Raw genomic sequence first — 17,761 nt, forward strand, 5'->3', positions numbered from 1 at the left:
GTCTTCCTCATAGCATACAAATGAAGTTAAAAACTGAAGGAGAGAAGACAACACTTGGTGAGCAACCATGAGCCACAAAGCATGTTCCCATAAACTCATTCCTAGCCAGGAAACTACCTAAGTAATTTCATGGCATGGAGATCCAAGAAAGTCCTCTGACTCATACGGAAGCTGTGTAGCTTCAAATAGTGCCAATGCTGAGTCTGAGCAGAGGAGGAAAGTGTGGCTTGCAGACTTCAGGCCAGCACAAATTTGTGTTTACCTGTCTGGACGTTAAGTAGTCAGTGTGATATAGAAAGCAGACTGTGAGGTGAGAGCAATCTTGTAATGCCCCTACATTAATTAGTACATCTTGTCATCTCAGGTCATATTTTAATTTTCTGCAAGCCTTTTGACAGACCATCAGGAAAAGAAACCACCACAATAAAACTCTGGGCAAACTGAAAACCCCTGTCTTTCAATAAATTACTCTTCTGCTATGAATCCAGAAAACACCAAGTGAAGCACTGCCATAACAGACTTTACATTGTAGAGAGTGGGCAGAGTATTCAAAATCAAATTCTGACTAGTCTTAAAAAAAACTTGCCATTAACAGAATTTATCCTTGCACATATACAACACACTTTTTTCTACATACATATATGTGAGAGCATTTTTGCTGTACTGTTTATTCTTAGCTTTTCCTTCTGTATTATTTCATATTTCTTCAAACTTCTAGCCATGACCTTGTTTGAGACTACAGCCTTGTAGGAATGCATTTTTTTTACCAGCTGACAACAGAGCAAACACTGATTAGTTGTATATAGTAAATTTGACTTTCCAAAATGTGGATTTAAACATTAAAAAAGGCATTTAAGTTTGTGCAAGGTTGCTCCAAAATTCAGAATCTAAAACAGGGAAAAGTTTCAAACACCAAGAATAGCAAATATTCCTGTTTCTCTGTGAAAAGGGGTTTCTTATTCATAATTTTAAACTCACAGCTTCAGTAAAGACCTACTACTCTTTCTGATTTGTGATGGAAAAAAAATAATTGCCTTCACTTATTAATATGACACTAGACAGCAACTAACATTGGTTAATAAATAAACTGCAGCTTTTGTACTAGTTGAACCGAATACCTGGGAGTGTCTGATACAGTTATTTCTTAAACAATTTGTTTCTCTGCTGATCAAAGTCTTGCCATGCATAAATGGCTCTCCAGCTTCCCTGACCAAAAGGAACCATAAAGGTGATAAATCAGATTCAGCTTTGAACTCCAGCCAAGCACAGCCTGACATGTATGTCAGGCTACACTAAATTACCCTTGCCTCAGTCATATGGGCTTATTGTGCTGAAACCATAAAGATACCTGAATTAAATCTAAGCAGTGCAAAGCAGTTTGAAAACATAAGAAAAAACATATCTGGCCTAGCCAATTATTTGCCTTTACAGAAAACAAAGATGAGTTTAACACATTGGTGAATATAGATTAAATTCTCTTATGCATTTCATTTAAATAGACTTTCAGCTGTTCTGTTTGTGAAGTCTTATCAGCAAGATCATTTTCATCCCATTCATTAAATGCATACAGCAATGACAGCCGCAGCAAGGTAAACACACTTTCTTACTTTCTTTCAATGGGGTAAGAACACCAAGATTTTGGGCATACAATTGTTGTGACAGAGTCTAATTACACATTTGATCTGGTGTAAAATTTATTATTTAGTTTCTGGTAGAGCAAAATACTTCTGAGCGAAAATTATCTGATGCCTGATACCAGGTAGAGGCCTTGTTTATAAATTCAGAAAGATCTGGTTTGCCTATACCCTGTAAGTTTGAACTCTAGTCTGACAGCTCCAGAAGCAAGCTTCTATTTAAATATGTGCTATTCTGAGTAAGACGTTCAGAGTCAATTGTGATACTCTGTTCACTTTTGTGTAATTCTTGTATTAATTTCACATGAAAAACTGAGGTGGTTCTGAACTTATGTGTATTATATATAGCTGAGCTTTGCCTCATCCCATCTTTGTCCATCATAATCACGATTCTCCTTCAGTTATCTGAATGCAAAAGGGAATCCAACACTATTTCCTTTCCTGGATAGTTGAATATTTGGAAAAAAAATATTCCAAACACATTTTTAATAAAAACATAAAACCTTCTTGGATTCTGGCATTTTTCTTTGAATAGTTAGGTGGCATATATCAAGTGGAAAAAGAATAGAAAAAAAGGGAGAGTGAAGGAAAGGTCATGATAAGGCAGGAAAAAACAAGTTTCCAGCTAGTCAAGCGTGGTGTTCATGACATCAAGTTGCGTAAGACTGGCTAAACAGGAATGGGAACATATTCCTTTAATGGCCTTCTAATTCCGTACAGCTGGCACCCTTGGAAATGTCCATGCTTTAATGCACAATGCAAAAAGAATGACTTTGGTTGCTTTTAAAAATCTTTGGGACATTATTGTTCCTTCCTCCTTTCTTATTGCTTGCACATTAGGAATGAAATCTCTCCCTCACTGAAGCAAAGGGGAGCTCTGTCACTGACTTCACTGGTATGAAGATTTCACATGGCTTTATTGACTGCTGTTTCCAACTGTTGGAAAGAGAATATTGTTATTTATAAGGAGACATTACCTGACAGTCTTTCAAAGCATTCTGTACCGAAGCCTGGTCTCCAATTAGCTGTTGCTGTTTCAGCTTTTTCTCTTGGGTTTCAAACCAAGTTTTTAGGCACTGCACATTATTTTCATACTCTGTCCAGGACTCCTGCAGACCTTCCAATAGCTGGATCTGCCAAGAAATATGAGTATATACTTTCTCATACAATTATATTTACTGTTGGGTCAATTAAATAAATCAGTGAAGACCAATGCTGACCAGTGCCTTCTCAGAATTCAGTGCTTTCAGAATTTAAAAATAATATCTGCATTCAATTTTAAATATATCTGCTATTTGTAAAAGAGTTCATAATCATAAAACATGGTTTATCAAGTAATAATATAAAGAGATAACATATTAAAATATTATGACACACTGAAAGAAGCTAACACTTTAGCACAACACTTCTGCGAAGTGGAATTCTTATCAGAGGTCCAGGACCTCAGGATTTCCCAAACAAAACTAAGCACACACATACACATTTTCTATTCCTTACTGATAACTCTGGTAAGGCAGATGAAGATTTATATTACCTCCTTTGTCAACTGACTGCTTTAAAGTTACTTAGATAATTCTGATTGTTCTAGGTGTTACTTAACAGCTAATGAGATAGCACTCTATCCTTAAAAAAAAGAAGGAAAATAAAGGAAAGAAAGGAAAGAAAGGAAAGAAAGGAAAGAAAGGAAAGAAAGGAAAGAAAGGAAAGAAAGGAAAGAAAGGAAAGAAAGGAAAGAAAGGAAAGAAAGGAAAGAAAGGAAAGAAAGGAAAGAAAGGAAGGGGAGGGATAAATTTAAAGCAGCAGCATCGCCTTAAAAAGCATTCATATTGCTTAAGACAAACTCCAGTCTAGGGAAATGAGCCATCTTAATTAGCTGTAGTCTTAATTAGAACTGGTTAAGGATGTGATCGTCAGCAGCAGCCTTGGCCACAGGGACAATGAGACAGCTGTGAGTGAAGTAAGGAAAGCAGGTAGCAGACTGAAGATCCTTAGAATAGCAGACTTTGGTTTGTTCAGGTAAACATAATCCCATGGGAAGCTGTACTGAAGGACAAAGGAGTCCAGGAAGCTGGTTGATCTTCAAGGACAGCTTCCTCAAGTCACAAAAATGACAAATCCACAGGAAGCAGATTGCAAAGAATGGGCCTAGAAGCATGGCCTGGCCATGCAGGGCTGATGTTAGGAAAGGAGAATCTTGGCTGGAACTAACTAGTGAGGGAGAGAGGTCCTTCTGGTTACTCTTCACAAGTACATCAGCAACTAATGAGAAACCAGAGAATAGTCTGAGGCACACAGTGTCTTCTTTGCTCTGATCTTACTGAAAAGGTCTCCCTCCGTGCTTCCCGGGTCTTCATGCCAACTAACAAATTTTGGCATACAGAATTACTACTCATGGTAGAGGAAGAAAGAATTAGGGGCTGCTTAAGGAAGCTAGACATATAAAAGTCCACAGAAACAGACAAGATGCATCCAAAGGTGTCAATATAACTTCAAGGCTGCTGCACCTTTAGAAGGTCCTGGTGGTTGGAGGAAGTTGCTGGTGACTGGAAAAAGGCTACACAGCAAATCCTGCCAAAAGACATTCCCATGTGCATAAAGAACAAGTAGGAGGAACGAGCATAGTCTTATCAAGGGCAAATTGTGCCTGACTTAGCTGATTGCCTCTGCTGTTATAATATGACTGACCCTGTGGACAAGTGATGACTAGTAGATGCTGTTTACCTTCGGATTTTGTAAGAGTTTTGTTATGGTACCCGTAGGCCAGCAAAACCTAGGAGACATGGGCTGGATGGGAGGTCTACAAATGAATGAACTGATCAGAGTCATCAGGCTTAAAGGCTAGTGCTAAATATTTCAATATCTATCTGGCAGCCATTTACAAGAGGCATCTTCAGGGTCAGTCCCGGGGTTGATATTAATACCTTCATTGATAAACTGAATGACATGGTGGACTGTGCTTTCAGCAGATTCATAGATGACACTGATTTGGGAGAAGTAGTTGATATGTTAGAGAGTAGGGCTGCCATTCAGAGAAAACTCAATGAGACAGAGGAACAGGCTTATCAATACTCATGAAATTCAGAAAAGACAAATGTAAAGTCCTGCCTCTGCGACAAAATAACCTCATGCAAAAATACAGGCTGACAGCAGGCTGGATAGAAGAGAAGGACCAAGGGGCTATGGTGGGTAAAAACTTGAACAAAATAAATGAGCAGTGTGTAGTTGTGCTGATGAAGACCAACTGCATCCTGTGTTAGATTACTGACAGTGCACACAGCAGGTAAAGCAAAGTGGTTCTTTACTTCTTCTTGACATTTATGACCCATTTTGGGCCCTCCAGTGCACAGGAGAGATTGACAAACTAAGTGAATGGTCACCAAGGTCATTAGGGAGCTGGAGCATATGACATATGAGGAGAGGCTGGCTTCATTCAACCTGGAGAAAAGGTTGAAGAAAGAAAGCACCTCACTGTACTGTCCACTCCTTACGGGAAGGTATGTGGAACACAGAGGTAGATTACTCTTAGAGATGAGCATTAAAAAGAGAAGGGATAATACTCACAAGTTGCAAAAAGGGAAATTCTGATTGGGAACAAGAAAAAGACTTGTCCACCACAAGAGTGGTTAAGTACGGGAATGAGCTGCCCAGACAGGGTGTGGAATCTGTCCTTGGAGATTTTAAGAACCCAGCCAAATAAGTCCCTGTGCAATCTGATCTAACTGTAAAGCGAGCTCTGTTTGAGCACGAGGTTTGACTAGATGATCTGCAGAAGCTTCTAACTGTTATAATCCTATAGTTCTATGTATTTTGAAAGTTCACTACAGAGGAGCTAGTTTTTTCTCTTTACCTTTTCTGTTATCAGGCCTTGCAGGATCTGCCAACGTCTGTTCATTGCTCCAAGCTGTTCTGCAAAATCAGTTTTGTCGCTACGTTTACTTTCAACATCCTGGCTGCTAATTTGTAGCACTGATTGGTTCACAAAGTCCACCGTCAATTGTTTGCAATTTAAATCTATCTTGAAACCCTATTAGAAAAGAAAGCAATAAACAATCCAAATCATAAGTACTGTAATTTCTCATCCTCCAGTGAAACAGAGGAAAATTGTTTGCAAATTACAACTTTATCACAATTTTGCTAAAAGGATTTTTAGCAACTGAACAGCAATTAAAAACAGTGTTACTTTTCCTATTGAGAAATAAAGCAGCAATACACTATCTTTGGAGCAAAGAATCTGCCTTCCACCCTGCCCCTCCCTCCAAAATAAATAAATGTATCTGTAAACTTATTGATTTGGTCTCAAGGATTGGATTTAAGGAAAACTGAGTACATATTACTTTTTTTCACTTTATTTAGTCTTAAATTTTTTAATACAAAACCAAAAAATAATAGCAAGAAGTGGTTTTTCAGGAGACTAGTGAAGCAAATCTGACATTGAGAAGAAAGTCACTGCACGCAGATCTATTACAAGCATGCTGCCAGCATGCTGCCAGAAATGAAATTGTGTTACATCTATTCTCCTCAATAGTTATCTCAAGATATAATATCTTTCATTATCACCTCAGATTCTGATCAAATTATTCTTGATCTGTAAATCACTGGCCACCTTCAATTCAAGAACAGGCTACACTTTGAGAAGAAGGTGATATTCTGCAGACAACTTATAAAGCAACTTACATAATTTGCAAAGTGCTTTGTGGTTTTAGGAGAAAGACAGATCTGATAAGGTTCAATCACATGCATATTGCTTTGGATTTACCTGGAAATTAAGGTTATACTCCTGCCATAACTAAACAGTAATTTTGGCTTTCCACAGTATCAAATATTAGCCAGTTCTAACTTGTGTACAATTCTAACCACTCTGCAATGTAATTTGTTGTGGTTTGTTGTTGCTTGTGGTGGGTTTTTGTTTTGTTTTCCTTAATCAATAACATTTCCACTCAGTACCTTGTACTTCCGGACATAATCCTGAATGACTTGCTGTCCTACTACATTTTTTATATTCTCTTCATCCTGATGAATGACATTTTCCATCAGGGAAATCCAACTCATAACTTCAGTGATAGCATGGCGAGAAGGAATTTTGTCCATCTGAAGCTGTAGAGATAATACTTTTAATACGCATGTTGTGAAGAAAATGGCTAAGAATTTCTTGCTTTGCATCACCATAGTACACTTCCTTTATGTGGTCTTATTATAATGTTATTCTACAATCCTAACATCACTGAAATTTATAAAATGAAAATAAGTAAAAAAAAAACCAAAACAGTAGGAGATATATTCTATAACTACATGCATTCTAATAAGAAAATATATTAAAGGCTTCTTATTTCCATACTTCATTGTACAAAGGAACTGGAGAAACTCAACGATTCAATTTCTGACTTCTTAAAGGTTCTGCATTCTCACTCCATAATTATGTATCGATTTTAAGCTACACTTTTTGTGCCTTTGTAAACAGCTAATGAATAGATGTACCAATGTGTTGAAAAAACTCTCACCTGTTCTTTGGTTAAAATTTAACAAATATAACTGTGAAAGTCTGAAATTAACATCAATTGGTGTTAGACAGTATGAGCAGACAGGATTTGTACCTAAGTATAAGCTTTCCCACATTAAACCAGGAATAACATTGTTCCTATCTTGCCTCACATGGATAAATGGGGGAATGGAACAGCTATCTCTTGAAAGCAGTGCCAACAGTATGGTCTGAATTTTATGGAACATAAAAGGCCATCACTGGCCTTCCTCACCTGGTGCAATTTCTCTTGTACTGCTGGGATTTGTGTGAGCAGTTCTGTCCACTGACTGTCAATGTGGGACAATCCTGCACGCAATGCTGCTGTATCCACCTTCTTCAGCCTGAGGAGCTGGTTCCCAATACTCAGAACAGAAGATTTCTGTGATGATTTAGCATCCACTTCTTTTGAAAACTCCTGTAAGCAGAACAATTTTTGTGGAAATAATCAGCTACTTGTTTATTGAACTTAAAGCTTTACCTCAGAAGCAGTTGTGTGGTGTTTTTTTTTTTGTATACTCACTACTTCAACAATGAGAAAAGGTGTTACCATATTATCTGCTCAGTTATTTATTTGTAATTGGTGTCCTAGGTCCATGAACGACTTACCAAAAAGGAGTTCAGTTGGTCTCGGACTGTTTCCAGTTCCTGAGGAACCATCAAAGATTGCTGGCTCCAAAACTCAAGTCGCTCCTTTGCAGATTGTAACCAATGTGTCAGTTCATTTGATTCAGTTTGATACCTGTAAAGATGTTTAAAGAAATCTAAACCAGTCATCATCACTTCTGGCCTCCAACTGAGCACTCTCTCCTCCATATGTTAAAGTATGATACTGTATGCCAGATTTAAAATAAAAATAATTTCTTTCCTTAATCAAATTGCAGAAAAGAAAAATGATTCAATTTTAAAGACAGGAATGGTATCAGGAAGATCTTATTTTAGCCATTACACCTACAATTCCTAAGAGCGTCTTTATTTTGCCTCTGAGGAAAAACTAAGTTTAATGAAGGACTAGAAACTAGGTTACAAATCTGTTTGGGCAATCTGTAACAGAACCCCACCCCACCCACATGAACAGATTTTTCGTTCCATTAGAAGGCACAATCTTCCCAAAGCTTTACTACAAGATACCTCAGAGCAGATTTTTTTGTGTGTTCAGAAACTATTTCCATATCATTTAATATGATAAGCAACTACTGAGATGTCAGAATAAGAGTGTCTCCACATGATCTTTATACAAATTCTTGTGAGCCAACAAGCCAGCGATATTATGAGCAGACAAAGCTTGTGCATCACTTAGATAACTCATTTCAAAAGTAGCATATGAACATTAGTAAAGGCAGCTCAATGCTCCCCTCCATATATGCAAAGACACAGACCCACAAGAACTCCACAGTGGCAATGTCCCTACCAGAACATGCTGAGGCTACTCAAATCACCTAGCAAACCACACATCCTTTCTCATCAGCTTGTATGCACATGGGGTCTCTAACTCAATCATCTAAATATGATATCTTCTGATGTCCTCCCACTAGATGTTATACAGTACATGTTTTATTGCAAATGAGAGAGTATGATAGTAATTCTATGGAAACAAAGCAGGATAGTGTAGAGTAGTCAAACTGTCACATACAGCTCAATGTACTTTCCTTTAAATGTCGAATCTATTGTTTTAGGTTAAGAATGACTTTGACCTGAACAACACAGGTGAAGAAGTTTATACTGTCCATTATATCAGCATTACCTTGTCCAGTGCTTTAGTATTGTCTCCAGCCTGTGAAGCTCCTTGGTAACCATGCTGGTGTTATTTAACCAGCGTTCTCCTAGTTGGTTTAGTTGACTTTCAAGATCTGAGCAGCTGACAGAAAAAAGGAGTCTTTTCCCATCATCAAGCACTTGGTATAATTTAGGTTGGTGTTCAGTCAGGTTAAATCTCAGATGCTGTAATGACAGAAGAGAAGGTTAGATAGCACTGCACGTCTCTGCTACCACACTTTCTTAGCTTTTTTTTTTTTTTTTTTTAGTTTATTGCATTTTGTAGCATATCTAATGTCACCAGGGCACATCACATTTTTCTCCTCTGCTCCAGCTCTAGAACTCCCTGAGGTAACCTGCTCAAAATCTGAACAAAGTCTGCCAAAAACCCCCTCACTTCAATATTGACACCTCCTTATGACTAACTCCTTCTTGGTCTACATATTTTACACTCGAAAAATTTCGAAAGAATCTCTGGGGGGCAACATCATTTCTGAGAGAAATTGATTAAAATGACAGAATTTAGTCTGCCATCTGCTGAAAACTCTACTGCAATGAAAGTTATAGGTGTCCAACGTTAAGTTATTAACAGTCGCCACTCTTCAGCCCTTTCAATGCCTATCTTCAGTTTTCTGGTCATCTAACTCTTCTTTTACTGATCTGCTCTCCTGGCTACAAATGAGAAGATCATGCACCCATCCAAATCTCTGAACACAGAAGCCAGTTGTTACCATACAGTAAAGCAAAAAAGGCACTGAAAAAGGAAAGGCTCTTAATACTTGTACCCTGAATCCAGCCTGCAGTAGAGACAGATTTCATTTAAATGGTGACTTGTGGATGTATAAAGAATTTGTATATGTAGGCAAATATACCTGCCAAATTCCACTATCATTATACAAATAGGACAAATTTTCAAAACATCTGTGTATTTCAGTAAGCTTGAGCACAAAATGTATATGCATGCCTACTTTTCAGTTTTGCTGAAACTAATCTGAAGATGACATGCACAAAACTACCAGTGTCATGGTGAGAACACAAACTTTTTATTTTCTTTCACATAAGTAGAGCTCTAATAATTTTAACAGAATTTTATGTTTATATGTGTGTGTCTGTGTGTACTTATGTATAACATATATAAACAAATTAATGTGTAACTCCTAGAGAGCAGCATAAAAAATTCCAAGATTTTAATAAATTAATTATGATGGATTTTTAACATAAATGTACACATAGGAAGAGAAAAAAATAAGAGTACTGAAAGTTAAGCTACAGCAGAGTCTGAGAATCTGAATTTGAATAACCTAATTTACATAACTGACAAGAGAAACAAAAGATGAGAATTAATTTAGGGTCAGGACCAACACAAACAATGTCTAGCATTAAACAAAACCAAAATAAAGCCTACAATCAATAGATTGCTTAAGTTCTTCTCATACCATTGCAAAAGCAGAAAGCTGCCTGATAAAGGGACAATATACGTAAATTCAGAGTAGAGAAGTTGTCAATTTGCAAGAAAAATGTGTCTGATGTTTTTCTGTTAAATGAAAAAAGAAAACAAATGAAAAAACCCTAACCAAATTGTATGGTGTATAACAAGACAAAAACACTATATCAGAATTCTAATTTTGAGAAGAGACTGAAAAAACAGGATGTGGTAGAAAACCTATATTTATTCTACTAGTTCCTGTTACAGTTGAGGAGAAGGCAACTTGGGGAACTGCAGGTTGTTCAGCCTCACCTTGCTCTCTGGAAAGATCATGGAGCACATCCCATTGGAATCTATTTTCAAGGTCAAAATGACCAAAAGTTAATCAGGAATATTCAGCTTGGATTCACTAACTTGACAGCCTTTTATGACAGAATTACTGTCTCTGTGGATCAGACTGACTTCAGTATGGCCTTTGACACCATCTCCCACAAGAACCTCCTCTGGAAACAGAGAGAATGCAAGCTGAATAAATGGACTGTGATATGGGTTGAAAACTAGCTGCATTACCAGTCTCAAACACTAGTGATGTCTTGATGTCTGGCTAGCAGACTGTAGTGAGCAGAATCCTCTAGAGATTGTTGATATTTGAGCCCAAACATCTTCAACATCTTCATTAATGGCATGGATGATGACAGAGAGTGGTCTCTCAGTAAATTTGTGGATGACACTAACATAGGCACAGTGGTTGAGACACAAAATGGCAGACTTAGTCCAGAGACACTTTGGCAAACTCAAGATTGGAGGCAGAAGAAACATTAGGAGGCTCAACAAGAAGTATAAATTCTGTTCCTTCTCAGTACAGGCTAGGAAGGGAATGGCTAGTGTATTTAACTTGGCATCTTCTATAATTAAGACATTGTGAATAAGGCAAGCCACAGCACTGGCCTACATCAGAACTGTGAACAAGTGACTTAAGTTATTTTATTATCCTCATCTACATGGTGCTGATGAGGCCACATCTAGTGCATCTGATTCTGCTGTGTCCCCACCTCCCATCAAGTCCAAGAAGAAGGAAGTTGTCAGGGTATGGTGTAGAGCTAATATATTAAAATGTTTGGGGACCTAGAGCACATGTCCTTTAAAAAGAGGCTGAGGGAGGTGTGCTTGTTTTAGATGGACAAACAGGAACCTAAAGGTCAGTTTAACCAAGGCCTAAAGCTATTTGGAATACAATTAAAATGATGACAGAGGTAAATGCTTGCCAGTAGTGCCACACAATATGAAAAGGACAATGGTGACAAGCTGAAAGTTGAAGGTTTAGATTGGGCATTACAGAAAACCTTTTCAGCAGGAGGTGGTGTGCCACTGCAGCTCAGCTGTGGGATCTCCATCTTTTGAGGTTTCCAAAGTCATTGCTGATCCAGTCCATGGCAATTGTCCTGCTTCAAGTGGGAGGCTGGACTAGATGACCTTCAGAGGTCCTTTTAATGGAACTTCTCCATAAAGAATGCCTAAAAAGCACCAACCTGAAAAAGTGTAATCCGATCTGCAAGCTTGTCCTCTGTCTCTTCCACCAAACCAACAGTGGGGATGCTGCTTTCAACAGACTCCAGCTGTCTGGTAAGTTCCTGGTAATCTTCATCCAGACGCATCCAGGTCTACAAGCACAAATTCTCCGTATATATCATGAAAATTGAATCTAGGTATCTAGAATTTTCATTACTTGCTTTCTGAAAGTGAAATCCTACAGCTGCATGGTTGTGAATGTACAGAAATAACAGTACAAATGTGCAGTGAACTTATAAGACGACACTATCTCTGTGTCAAACTCAAATTTTGGCTAGAATGGGTAAAGTTGTGTTCTCCTTGTCAGCTAAAGCTAAGCAGTTCTTGTAAATTTAGAGGAACACAACCTGTGTCACCTGAAGGTCACAACAGTTAAATAGCAAAGTTTACATGTAGTCTATCAGTACCTTGTGTGTATGACAAAGGGGACTGATGTCCACCAATATTTTCCAAGCATAGGAAATAAACATTCTAGAATACCCTAGTGGTGGATCACGATGGCAGTACAGAAATGAACAGAGAAATTCTCACCTCTAGAATGTATTCCAGCTCCACACCCCGTTTATGAGCCAGCTTTAATATAGCTGAAGCTTGTGTCATTAGCTCTGAATGTGACCGAGTGTCCTTCAAGAGGGAAAAGCTACTCATCTTCCTAAAGAGCGTTTCCGTCAGGATCATGTGAGACTCCAACCCCTGGAAGTATTCCTGAGAAATTTGGGTGTAAGGGAGAGAGTAAAGAGATAATAGAAAATAGAAAGTGCAATTGTTACTCAATTCATTACCCCTAAAATAACATATTAAGATAATAGCAGTACAAACATCTGTTTACATAGAATTAGGCAAACTTTTCACTCCACCAACATTTCACAAAATCAAACACACAATTTAAAAAGGACAACGGCCTTTTTAAAGAAAGAAAGAGGTGATACTTTCCATGTAAATTCCATCCCAGCTATCATTCCATAAACAAAAATAGTGTAAGTCAAATATGTACCACCAAAAAATTATGTCTAATAAAAACATGTGGAAAAGTCTTGTTATATTTCATGGGTGCTACCAGCAAATGTAAATTCATGTTGGAAAAAAAAATTGAGTGGCTGATTAAATTGCTATGTAACATGACAGAACACAAATAAGAACTTGTTATGAGAATAAGGAAGAAAATGAAATCTACCTGGCTTCACCTTCAACAGAGCATTTGAAAGTCATTCAGTCAAAACAGTTAATTGATTCCAGTTTAGAACACAGCAAGTTTTAACATATCCTGATACCCAGCATTCTGAAAAGCTCCTGAACCTTTAGGAACAGAAGGTTAGCAATTCACTGTGACCAGGCTTATAGTCATGATTAATCCTGAAATATATTATAGTTTCTTACCTTATGTTTGTCAAGTAGAGCCTGAACCTCTTCCTTAGAAACAACAATCATTTTCTGGTCACCAGCCATCTTTTCTTGGCCTGTTTCTACCAGGTCAGCCAGGTCCTGCAAAGCCCGTTCATATTGCCTCTTAAGAGCCAGATTCTGATTCAGGTCACTCCGTCTGGATCCTATGATCATCATCAGCTCATCATACTTATCCTTGGGGGCAAAAAAGCAGCAACGGTGATTATTATTTCACACCTTATATGTGTCTTTGTGGAAGCAATCTTACTGTCCCTGTATTCCTCTGTGAATACTAGAAGAATAACATCTATTTCCAGCTCGAAAAGACTGTGCAGGTATATCAACTAGATCAATAAATTAACAACCCATTATTTAAAGAGAAAAAAAATAAGCAAGACATGCAACTCTTTCAAGTGCTTGCATTCGGTAACAAAGTTATCAGAATTCCAAATGCTTGACTTAAGTAGCAAAGGAGTAGGGTGATTTGGCTTAAACCATCAAAAAACAGATGTATGGCTACTGCACACTGCAGATGCTGCTTACATTTTGATTCTTATAATGCAGAGACTTGCACGGACTCCATCATGGCTACAGATTACAGGCATCTCAAAACCAGATTTGTCCCCCTCTCCTGCCCTTGCAGCTTGCTGGTAGCAAGCAAGATACATACAGCCTGTAGTAAAACCCATATTGGGCATAAAATAGCAATATAGAGAAGTGTAGGCAAAGCGCAGTGTTTGTTTCAAAGTATGCCCATACTGCCAAATCACAAAACGAGCCAAAAGGAACAATTTTATCAGTTCCAGCTACAGCTGGCTCTCCTCACTTTAAAAGAGACAATTGTGAGAAGCACAACTGTCAAAAAAGTAAAAAGAAGGCTTTTCTAAAAACTGATATAATGGGCTGGGAGATATGTACACTTAATCTGACAGGAAAAAAAATAAAAACCAGGAGGCTCTGAGAGCAACAGGATAAAGAACTCGGCAAAAGACACATTTGTAAAAACTTGGTCACTTTTAATTGACATCACTTTTTTGTTTGCTTAATAAGTTTATGGTCTAGTTTCAGCTATTTTCTTCTCTTCCAATCTATTATTATGTCATTATGAAGGGTAAAATTGAGTCATAAAACTCATTGATCTTTCTTAACACATTTCCCTGCCTCAGCATCAAACTGCTCACAAAGAAGTTTCAACAGCCATATAGAAGTTCTGGATCAATTGCTCATATATATCTAGTTCAGAGAGCCTTTAGATAGAGTCCCACTACTTAGGTGTGTTCAAAACCTGGTCTAACTGGAAGTACGCAGGAACACATAAGATGTTCTAGTAAAAGCAGAACATTACCAGTTTCCCAGTTTCAGGTCACACTTCACTATCTATCCCCTTTCAACTTTCAGCAAACACTTATGGTTACATGTTTAACTATTTGAACAAGGAGTCAACAAGAACTGAGAGGAAACATGTTTTCTTATGATTTTATTATTAATACTGCTAGTAATAGAGATGCTAGAAAAGTTGAAAAAGTAGAAAAAACAGATGAATCAGAGAGAAAACAATCTGTTATACAAATTGAAATGCTTTTAAATATGCTTTGCTAAAGTGCCTTACGAACAGCAAAAAGGAGCATACTAATACCCTTGATATAACCAGACATGTCTAGGATAGAACTCATGAACGATACCTGGATCTTAGACAGCTCTTGCACAGAAGGTTGGTCAATTTGTAGCTTGTCCACACGCTTCTTTAATTCACTGATTCCAGCATCTAGTTCCTTCAAACCTTCTTCTGCCTGCAGTATGACCTGTATTTGAAAATTACATGATTTAGTTTGAAGGTTTAACAACAGTACTATCGCTGCCATATGGTAATATTCTTTCCTGTTTTCTGCCTGAAGTTTTAATCAGTCTTTCAATCTGCTAAAATTTTAAAGGATACTATGAAAAAAAAAAAGTATTAATTCAAAGTTGGGAGAGCCCAGCTTGCTTCTTAAAGTGAAATACAATACGGCATTATTTTTTTAATAACAAGCTGTTTTAGTATTCTACATCATTTTATACCAAACTTTGCTGTGAAGTTCCAAGCTTTAGTTATACTGTACAAGCACAAAAGGACTACTAGTTGTTCTAACACCTTCAAGTATTCTTTTTATTAGCACTCATTCTTGTCATATCTGAGTACCAAGAAAACAACCATCACAGCAGAAGACAAGAATGACAGCAAAGAGCTGTGCACAGTTCCCTTTCAGGACCAGGATAGGTCCAAAATTACTGTCAAGGAGAAGGACTTGTACATCCCCTTTTGCACTTGCAAAACTACATCTTAGGAAAACAGTTTGGTATTTGCAAGTGTATGAGGGTAATAACTTGACTTTTTCAATGGAAGCTACAAGCTTTCCTGGGTCTTTCAATGTAGGAGCCTCTGCTTAAGTAGTGCAAGCCATAACTCAGTTAAAAGTACAAGGTAGGCTCCTGTAGTTGAAAGTCCTCTCTTAAGGTCATTTATTGGAAATTGTCTATCCAAATATGCTAAAAGAAATATACGTGGGTAGAACTCCTGACTCCTGATAACGCGGGGTATGCACAATACAGTCATTAAACTTAGACTTCTGGCAGTTAAGTTACCTGGCTGATTAAAGGCCTTATTTCTACTTTCCCAATCACAGCTTGAACCAACAGCAACACTTTTAAATTTGAAAGCTTTATCAGCGAAGGTAGATGTTCAGAAACAAATCAATTCAGTTGCTTTTGTTACCATGTTGTTTTCCTATTTGGCAGTTAATCATAGAGGAGTTAAATTTTAGCAAGTCTTTTGCATCGTGGAGGACAGAAAAGAAAGACAAAGCATGCCAGCTCACTTATTCATACAGGAAACTTAAAAATCCTTCAAAATTTGATTATCAGGTATACAAGGCACAATATTTCTGTTTAGCTGAAGGATAAGTCTCTTCCTCTAAGTCACCTGCTGGCACCAGACATCAGTAGCTCTTGGGTAACTAGAAATATCTGTAGAAAAGAGCCCTTAGCATACTTTGTTCTCTTCTCTTATTGACAAAACAGAAACAAGGAAAAAGGATATCTTTTGTCATATTAAAAATTAATTATTCATCATGCAATTCCTGATAAAGAGAAAACTATTGTATTAAATTAGAATGACTAACAGTAAAAATACAACTATAAAACAGTGCAGAAGAAAGTGCCTTTGGTTTTTAATAAAGTGTAATAGCTGAAACTTGAGACTTTTTTTGGTTCATTGAAATGTTATATCTTTCAAGTACTACCCAGTGTAGGCATAACTAGGTCAGCTGGGAAGATAAGAAAGACACTTTTTTTTTTTTTAACATTTATAAACATGTAGTACACTCTTGGAAGTACTCATTTTAACAAACTTTATGTGAACACGTACATTCTCCCTTAAAAAGCAACCACTCTGTAGAATCCACTTATACTTTGAATGGAAACTTAATGTCTTCACCCTTCCCCAAGTACTTGACATTCGATAATACCTGCATTTGTTCTGTTTCTGGCCTCTCAGCTGCCTCTGCTAGTTTCTGCAGAACTAAGTATTTGTTATCAGCCACCGATGTAAACAGGACCTTCAGATCATTCTACGGCAGACAACAACAACAACAAATTATAGCCAACCACAGCACAAAACATCTGAAAAATATTTTGTGTTCCAAAATGTTTAAGCATCACAATGTTATAATGTCAGCACTGAGCCATAAAATCTATTCAAAATTGGAAGCACCAAAATTAGTCAGTGCAAAACATTTAACATTGTTGAAGATCCACAACTGGATATATGAGCTAAAAGCTAAAGGAACTCCTATTCAGAACATAAACTGTCAACACACTTCTGCTTTTGCCTTACAATTAGATGATTAATTAACAAGGTTCATTAACTTCATTTAACGAAAATGCTATTCTTGTGAAGTTTATTCAATCACATATGCTTGTAAACAAGCTAGGCTTTACTTTTTAAGGGAAGCTTTCTTCATTACAAACTTGAGCAAGTACAACAAAGAAGTAAACAAGGCTCCAACATGTTGCAGGGCTAACCAGACATGACAACTTCTAGATTACCTTATCAGACTGGACATATAAATACTAAAAAACATTTTGTCAAGCTCCAATCAATTAATTTTTTATTTTCATGCATTCATCCCAACAGAAATTTATCAGCACATTTTTCTAAGAATTCCAGCACTATATAAGGAGTGCATTACTGTTTTTTTGTTTTTGTTTTTTCTTTTGTTTTGTTTTCCCATGCAGTACTTCTTTTAAATACTAAATATCTCTGGTATAACAATAATGCACAGGATTCTAATAAATTTGTCTGCTTTTTTTCAGCAAAGGAAGGCCTTTCATTGAAAAATGTTGAAATTTTTTTCCTGTCTACTGCAGAGGAAAGGCTATGGAGTTTGGAAAAAAATCCTGTAGTAATCACCTATGTCTAAAGACACCAGGAATCTATTTTCC

At 37.2% G+C, this 17,761-nt stretch overlaps 1 protein-coding gene across 2 annotated transcripts in view; it reads right to left on the reverse strand.

Moving 5' to 3' along the window:
• SYNE1 (spectrin repeat containing nuclear envelope protein 1) overlaps window positions 1–17,761 on the reverse strand; it is a 304,124-nt gene that overhangs the window by 58,488 nt on the left and 227,875 nt on the right. For both annotated transcript variants that reach the window (XM_082048748.1, XM_082048747.1), the window contains 11 exons: window positions 16,786–16,887; window positions 14,965–15,084; window positions 13,277–13,477; window positions 12,431–12,604; window positions 11,860–11,991; window positions 8,894–9,090; window positions 7,759–7,891; window positions 7,385–7,567; window positions 6,579–6,728; window positions 5,482–5,658; window positions 2,612–2,767 (listed from right to left, as the gene is read on the reverse strand). In XM_082048748.1, coding sequence (XP_081904874.1) covers window positions 2,612–2,767; window positions 5,482–5,658; window positions 6,579–6,728; window positions 7,385–7,567; window positions 7,759–7,891; window positions 8,894–9,090; window positions 11,860–11,991; window positions 12,431–12,604; window positions 13,277–13,477; window positions 14,965–15,084; window positions 16,786–16,887 — 1,725 coding nt within the window. The remainder of the gene's footprint in view (window positions 1–2,611; window positions 2,768–5,481; window positions 5,659–6,578; window positions 6,729–7,384; window positions 7,568–7,758; window positions 7,892–8,893; window positions 9,091–11,859; window positions 11,992–12,430; window positions 12,605–13,276; window positions 13,478–14,964; window positions 15,085–16,785; window positions 16,888–17,761) is intronic.

This window comes from Streptopelia decaocto, assembly GCF_964273445.1.
Source record: "Streptopelia decaocto genome assembly, chromosome: 3".
Lineage (NCBI taxonomy): Eukaryota > Metazoa > Chordata > Aves > Columbiformes > Columbidae > Streptopelia > Streptopelia decaocto.